This window comes from Paramormyrops kingsleyae, chromosome 14, assembly GCF_048594095.1.
Source record: "Paramormyrops kingsleyae isolate MSU_618 chromosome 14, PKINGS_0.4, whole genome shotgun sequence".
Lineage (NCBI taxonomy): Eukaryota > Metazoa > Chordata > Actinopteri > Osteoglossiformes > Mormyridae > Paramormyrops > Paramormyrops kingsleyae.
In genome coordinates, this window is record NC_132810.1 from 86717 (window position 1) to 95000 (window position 8284).

The 8284-nt window shown below is 48.9% G+C and overlaps 1 protein-coding gene across 2 annotated transcripts; it reads right to left on the bottom strand.

The window, feature by feature from the left end:
• Positions 1-2009: 2009 nt before the first annotated feature.
• Positions 2010-6654, bottom strand: LOC140577625 (zinc finger protein basonuclin-2-like). 2 transcript variants are annotated; one of them, XM_072698983.1, is made up of 2 exons: positions 6642-6654; positions 2010-6548 (listed from the first exon to the last, which is right to left on the bottom strand). In XM_072698983.1, exon 2 carries the CDS (start codon positions 5955-5957, stop codon positions 4860-4862), a length of 1098 nt encoding a protein of 365 aa, XP_072555084.1. In that variant the 5' UTR covers positions 5958-6548; positions 6642-6654; the 3' UTR covers positions 2010-4859. The 2 variants fall into 2 exon arrangements, with proteins under 2 accessions (XP_072555084.1, XP_072555085.1); XM_072698984.1 differs by lacking the exon at positions 6642-6654 and having other exon boundaries at positions 2010-6239; positions 6421-6543.
• Positions 6655-8284: the final 1630 nt, after the last annotated feature.

Consider the following 8284-nt stretch of genomic DNA (forward strand, 5'->3'; position numbering starts at 1 on the left):
AAACACCTTCTAAAACAACATCCCGGTAGGAAGATAGTGATACACATTATATTCATATTACACAATAAATACCTTCCACCCGACACATGAGACACCTTCAACTCATCTTAAATTTCTGTATGCATCTCGCCGTTAACAACGTACCTGCTTTTTTATACTACCAGCGTCCTTTCATATTTAAACCGGAGCAAAAATTGCCAACAATTACACCAAACCAAACTCATAATGCTGTCGCTCAACTTATGCCTTAAGAGAACCGCTACAACCACCAGTTATCAGCCACAACTGCAGATTTCACCGGCAGCAACAGTAAACCTCACAATATAAAAATAAAATCCTCTTCTTACCGTCTGCCTTTCCAGTCTCTGATGTTGTTCTTCTGCACAGTCTTCCAGAACGGCGAAACAGTCCAACCTACAAGCCGGCTTCTTATACGCGTCTCCAAACTCCAATTAGGTGAGAACCTACTTCCTGCTACGTCGCATGCGTGACGTCACAAGCGATACCACACCCATTAGATCGTAACAGCCTACGTTGTTTGACTGAACAGTGCTGCTGCTGACCATGTCCATCCCTTTATGGCCACAGCCTACCTGAGTGCTGCTGCTGACCATGTCCATCACTTTATGACCGCAGCCTACCTGAGTGCTGCTGCTGACCATGTCCATCCTTTTATGACCACAGCCTACCTGAGTGCTGCTGCTGACCATGTCCATCACATTATGACCACAGTATACCTGAGTGCTGCCGCTGACCGTGTCCATCCCTTTATGACCGCGGCCTACCTGAGTGCTGCTGCTGACCGTGTCCATCCCTTTATGATCACAGCCTACCTGAGTGCTGCTGCTGACCGTGTCCATCTCTTTATGATCACAGCCTACCTGAGTTCTGCCGCTGACCATGTCCATCACATTATGACCAGTCTACCTGAGTGCTGCTGCTGACCGTGTCCATCCCTTTATGACCGCAGCCTACCTGAGTGCTGCTGCTGACCGTGTCCATCTCTTTATGATCACAGCCTACCTGAGTGCTGCTGCTGACCGTGTCCATCTCTTTATGATCACAGCCTACCTGAGTTCTGCCGCTGACCATGTCCATCACATTATGACCAGTCTACCTGAGTGCTGCTGCTGACCGTGTCCATCCCTTTATGATCACAGCCTACCTGAGTGCTGCTGCTGACCGTGTCCATCCCTTTATGATCACAGCCTACCTGAGTGCTGCTGCTGACCGTGTCCATCTCTTTATGATCACAGCCTACCTGAGTTCTGCCGCTGACCATGTCCATCACATTATGACCAGTCTACCTGAGTGCTGCTGCTGACCGTGTCCATCCCTTTATGACCACAGCCTACCTGAGTGCTGCTGCTGACCATGTCCATCCCTTTATGACCACAGCCTACCTGAGTGCTGCTGCTGACCATGTCCATCCCTTTATGATCGCAGCCTACCTGAGTTCTGCCGCTGACCATGTCCATCACATTATGACCAGTCTACCTGAGTGCTGCCGCTGACCGTGTCCATCCCTTTATGACCACAGCCTACCTGAGTGCTGCTGCTGACCGTGTCCATCCCATTATGATCACAGCCTACCTGAGTGCTGCTGCTGACCATGTCCATCACATTATGATCACAGCCTACCTGAGTGCTGCTGCTGACCATGTCCATCCCTTTATGAAAACTGCCTACCTGAGTGCTGCTGCTGACCATGTCCATCACATTATGACCACAGTCTACCTGAGTGCTGCTGCTGACCATGTCCATCCCTTTATGACCACAGCCTACCTGAGTGCTGCTGCTGTCCGTGTCCATCCCTTTATGACCACAGTATACCTGAGTGCTGCCGCTGACCGTGTCCATCCCTTTATGATCACAGCCTACCTAAGTGCTTGTCAAGTTGTCCCTTTTTCTTTTGTGCAATTTCCCAAACTTGAAAGGAATAACAACATCCACTTGGAGGTATAACTGGATTCCACTCGACAGACTAAGCAAACCCACTATTTCTTTTATCCTTATTTTCCTTTTATTTGGATCTCAGCAAGGTAACCAATGTTGCCACCAGATAACGTAGTCAGGTAGAAAACCTTTAAGCAAAGAAGAAAAGAAATTGACCCCAAACTATTACATACATGTTAAGTCGCGGGCAGTGGAGGAGGCCCTTAAGGCCACACATGACCGATTACAACAAGAGTTTGCTGGGAACAATCCAGTCCTCTATCTGACTCAGGCTGATGAGTCCAATCACTGAGGTTTCACTACAGTTCATTTGCTAGTAGGCGTGAATAGTACAGGTGAGGGATGGGTTTGTTTGGCCCAGGTAATTATCACATGGGCTGCTGATAGAGCAAGGGAGGCTGAGGACCCATCGGACACACATGTGAGGGCGAAGGGGAAGACCCTGCCTGAGGATGGCTTGGCTGTCATCCCTGTGAATGAGACTGTGTGTTTCCGTCTGTTTAATTCGGCCCAGTCGCTAACCCCGGGCGCCCTATGGGCGGGCTTCCCCTTACCCATATGGGGATGATCCTCTCCTTCCTGCCTGGCTCTATGAACCACAGCCCCAGGTTGTCATGAATATGACCAGCGACGCCAACTCTGCTGGTGACTCGTGGCCAACCAACCGCCGCCAGCGCCCATCACCCCGCTGCGCTTTTGTCTGGAGTATTACTACGCTGTGGATTTCGCGTGTTCAAAAGGGGGAAGTGTGGAAGTAAAATTGGACATTAGTAGGCCTGGGAGGGGAGGCATATTGGGTCTGTTATGTTTTAGGCCTTAGGCAAGAAGAGATTATTTTGAATACTGTGTGACCTCGCTTTGTGATAGCTGCCTGCAGTTGGCTCTGCAGAAGCTCGGACCTTGGAGAGGCAGACAGTGGAGCAAAGGGGGGGAGAAACCACTTGCAGGAAGAGACTCAAAGCCGCCCCAACTGGTGCACAAAAAGTTATAGCTTAATAAAGTAGTTGTTGTTACGCAATTGATCGCATAAGTAATCATGTTAACCATACTAATCATATGTTAACCATGTATTTGCAGTGATTCAGGGACAATATGTCAATGTGTTATCAGAGAGGTTGATTTATAATTTTTCTACCACACTTAAACTTTAATTCGCTTACTTTAATTAAAGTAGAATCACTGTTGGTGTCCTCAATCCTTTAAATAAATATTTGACAGGGAGTCTAAGACAAGAGTATTACGTATGTGAGGTGGGGTGTGGGGGGGGGCTGGGCTTCATTTCCACTTTGCACAGCTGCACTCATAACAACAGCGGGGACGTCACTACAGCAGCCTCATGCGGCACCTACACCTTCATACGCAGCAAGCAGGTGGCCATGATAATGACTGGCATTAAGTTACTGCTGCAGTCCTACACCAAAATTCATACAGATACAACGTACATCCAAACGCTGGTGATCTGGTGAAGTTTGTCTCCAGTGGCTACCCATACTTATGCACCACTCATGACGGTACAGCACATCAGAACACTAAGTGAGGACCCAAAGTGACTTGTGGCCAGATTTTCTGGAGAGCAAACTTAAAACTCGTGCCTTACACTTGTGTCTCCAGCCTGAAATATGAAAACACTTCATTTGTTTTTCATCACAGTTAAGTTCAAATACATGCTTGATTTATGCAGTCTTCAGAAAGCACCTGGATCACCTTAAATGAAGCATTAAAATGTAAATAATATAGAGATACAGAAATTTTGTCAACTTCTGGAGGGAACATTAATGAAGTAACAACTAAGCTTGGATATCACACTCTGGATGATACCTCAGAGATCACTCCCTGGGAACACCTCTGAACAATACCTTGAACAGCACTTGGGCTGCTCTTACGAGAGCTAAAAGCAGAGATTATCATTATTCTGCTTATCTGCTATTGCGCTAAGATTCAATGGTTGTTTCAAATGGAAAGCAGAAAATCAGGTCATCAGCTCAGGAGCCACACATTCTCTGTATCTGGGACCCACAAGCATTTCAGCATTTTCTTAAAATACCTTAGAGGGAGGTGACCTCAAGACACAAAATATTACACATCCCCTTGTACACTTGAAAAGTGCAAGACTGGGTCAACATACAAATGTTGCAACACAAAGAACAAATCATATGTTCAGAAGCCAAAAGCATGCAGGCCTTCTCTGCATTGGTACATTTATAAAAGAATTTGAGCTTTTTTTTTTTAATCTGAAGTGTGCATCAAAGTGAAAATAAAGAAATCAAATGAGCTAGAGGCTATATTTTCCTTCAGTCTGAGAGCTGGAGGTGCCATGAAATGAAACCAGCATGGGCACTGACACCCTCAGTACATTTTTTACATGAAGAACCCTCTGGGATGTTATTTACAGATGAGGCTGTCATGCTCTGTTAATGGATCATTTAAAAGCTATTATTACACTAATACACTGAGAAGGCTCTCTTCTTATTACTACCATTACTGCGAGCAACAGTCACAAAAGAAGAGTCCGAACAGTTTCTTTGGAGATGGACGAGGGTTTCCATGGAAGCGGCAGGACGTGTTGGGGCCACAGGGACGCAGCAGCAGCAGAGCTACCCATCCAAGCATCTCTAGAGACTTCCACAAGTACAGAGTGAAAGTAAGAGGCCTGGGGGTGGGGGGCAGTCATTCGGCCACGTGCCGGCACAGGCTGGGGTTCTGGCTGTGCTGGTTGCAGCTCCGCGTCGAGGAGAATGTGAGGCTGCAGCCCGGAACCTTGCAGCGCTGCATCTGGCGCAGATGTACCATCTTGAAGCGAGTGCCCTTGCAGCTGTATGGTTTGTGGCACAGTATGCACAGGACAGCACTCGGGTCGACCCCCTGGCCTGGCAGCTCTGGGAACCCCTCCCTGACACCACCCCTCACCCAGTCTGCCCTGTTTGAGCCGCCCTCCCCTTCGATGGCCCCCTCCACCTCTCGCTGGTAGTCCGAGCTTCATCCTGCTCCAGCTGGAGAATGCTCCTCAGTGCCAGCCCAGGGCTCACCTCATCCCGGCTGGGAGATGCTTGGCTGCTGCCCCCACTGTGGTTGCTGTTGTTGTAAAGATGGGAATGTGGATGGTGGCATCCCTGGGTGCTAGTCATTCCATTCAGGACCCTGCCCCCTTCCTCATCCTCCTCTTCTTTGTCGTCGAACACATCAGACACGCTGATGACCACCTCCTCAATTTTCACTGGCATGCTGGATTTGCAGGGCTTCTTCTTGGGTGTGGGGTCAACAGAATGTTCCTGGATGCCAGTACCAGGCAGCTTGTGGCTGACAAGCCCTGCCTCGGCCACTAGAGGATTGTGGGAACCAGGGGCCGAGGCCTGCTGCTCGATGAGAGACGTGTTGTTAGAGGCCGGAGGGAGTATGGAGCTGGAGCTGGAGACCGGTGAACTGACAAGATCCCCAGGGGACAACAGCGCACGATAGAATGGGGGTACCGGTTGTACTGGCTGGACTGATTTCAAGGATGGGAAGATCAGAGAACTTTGCAGGGGAGACTGCAGCATGGGCTCGAGCGGTGGGGTAATGAAGCCAAGAGGTGGCCGTCCCGGGCTGGTCAGAGTCAAACTGCTTTTGGTGCTGGAGATGACAGATGTGCCAGAGCCAACGCTGGAGTGGATGAGGTCCTTGTCACGGTTGTTCCTCAACATGGGCATGTGTAGTCGGGGGTTAGGGTTTGCGCTGTGCCAGTTGCGGCTGCGCAGGGAGCTGAACACCATGTTGCAGCCCTCGATAGTGCAGCAGTGCTTGATCTTCAGGTGCACAGCATTGTAGTGGATCTTCTGGGTGCCCTTGTCATAGAAGGTCTTGCCACATGCGTTGCAGCACACTCGGCTCTTGTGGGAGGTAGAACCCATGCGCCGCATGCGGTGCATCTTGGAGGAGAAGGACGAGGTAATGATGCTCTTAGCTTGCTCACTCTTGACAAATGCATGTTGCTCACTCAGTCCAGCCGGCTGCTGCTGCTGCATTTATACTTGCTGCTGTTGAGGCTGCTGAGAGGTGGGGTTCGGGGAGATGGTTGTTACGCTAGCAGGCTCAGGCTTAGGCTCGATCGCCACGGTGACACCGGTGTCCCCCAGGCTTGGGCTTTGCCCATTGCGGAACGGCGAGAGAGACACCTCCGACTCACTGCTCTCGTTGGGGTCGCTTGGGTTTGGCAGACTGGAGTCCTGTGGCCTGTGACCTGGCTGCTCCAGCACGAGCCCATCTGGGGGCAGACCCAGCATGGGGGCAGACACTGGGTTGATGTACTGGAAAGGAAGCAGGAAGGCCAGGCTGTTGGGGATGTTCTCAAAGTGGTGTATAGTGGAGGGACTGCTGTTCTCGAGGTGCGTCAGCAGGCTGGGGCTACGAGAGCGGTTGTTGCTCTCGATGAAAGTCCTAATGTCAGAGTCAGTCTTGGATGAGGGCACTGCGATGGCCTGGCCTTACTTCTCCTGGATAGCCATGAGCTCCACGATGGATTTGGTCTCCCCGAAACGCAGGAACTGCTGCAGGGTAATGATCTCCTCCTCCCGGGACATGATAGTTCAGTGGTCCAGAACCTTGCCTGCAGCATCCTGAAGGCCATATCAAGGGGAACAAAGGACACCACAAGAAGTCATTGATTCTGCATAATTGGCACAGCTGATTAAAGGTACATAGCTGCCTACCTGCAAAGTCGAGGCCTTCTGGAGCAAAGACCTCGTAGATCTTAACAGGGCGACACCCCACACACCCTCCTTCTCCTAGCTTCCCTTTCAGTCTTCTTCTCCTGTGTCACCAAGCAGGAAGTCATTACATTCATGGATAGAGAACAGGAACATTTTCAATCATGTCAACCGTAAAAACAACCTAGGGCTTTGGGGCACTGCTATTAGTCAGTCCCTGCGATGCACGTCATTATAGAGAAGATGACCCACAGAAACACCTCAAAGTCTATTGTTTCTCAGCTGATCCATAGAAATGCCTCACAGAAATACAAATACAATGACTCCCACAACAGAGGAGGAAGACTGACCTCTAACCGGTGTGACCTCTAACCGGTGTGTTATGGTTTTGCAACGGTCCTGTTACACTTCTGTGATAGTTACCTACCTGCATTATGCTACCCTAGCTGAATCTCACCCCCGTATTGGTCCACACTCAAGCCCCAGCCACCTGTGGAAGCATTTCTCAGGTTGCAGAAGCTTTAAGTAATGTCTGGTAATTGCAATACTTACATTCGGCCAGGAGATGGCAGCAAGAAAATAGAAAAATAATTTTCCCATGGTTATTATGATAATTCACAAGGTAAATTTATTGTGTATGTGTGTGTTTTACTGCACTTTGGGGACAATTATATCAAATGTGATCTATGCAAACCCACACACACACACACACATAGTGCCCAGTTACAGCGAGCGGGTTTACCTATCCTTATGGGGACATGTCCCCATAACGTGATACATATCCGTTTTTTTCCCTTATGGGGACCGGTTTCCTGGTCCCCATAAGGGAAAAGTCTATTTTATAAAAAAAACGGTGACTGCTATGAAAAAACTAAAAATGCAAAAACTCTTGTATTTTGTTAGGTTACTTATGGTTATGGTTAGGGCAGGGTAGGGGTTAAGGTTGTCATAGTTAGTGTTAGCATTTTTCCCATTGAAAGGAATGAGCGGTCCCCATAAGGATATGTTTACCCTACACCCCGCGCGCACACACACACGCACACACACAGTGCCTACTTAGAGCGTGCACACACACACAACGCCCACTTAAAGCACACACACCCACAGACTGTGTGCTGATACAGCCCACACACACACACACACACACACACACACACAGCGCCCACCTAGAGCAAACACACACACACACAACGCCCACTTAAAGAACACACACCCACAGACTGTGTGCTGATACAGCCCACACACACACACACACACACACAGCGCCCACCTAGAGCAAACACACACACACACAGCCCCCGGTCAGAGCTCATACACATTCACACAGTTCCCTGTTACAGCACACACAAACACACACAGCCCCCGGCTAGAGCTCACACACACAGACACAGTGCCCTGTTACTGCACACACACATTTTATGCTGCTGTCTGGTAGCCAAAATTGAGTACTACCATTTAAAAACATAAAAATTATATTTTCTGTTAATTGCAATACTTACATACTTACATACAAAATAATTTTCCCACGGTTATTATGATAATTCACAAGGTACATTTATTGTGTATGTGTGTGTGTGTTTTACTGCACTTTGGGGACAATTTTATCAAATGTGATCCATGCAAACCCACACACACACAGTGCCCAG

Excerpts from the sequence above, each read along its gene's own strand:
- LOC140577625 (XM_072698983.1), bottom strand. The coding sequence starts at position 5,957 with ATGCAGCAGCAGCAGCCGGCTGGACTGAGTGAGCAACATGCATTTGTC.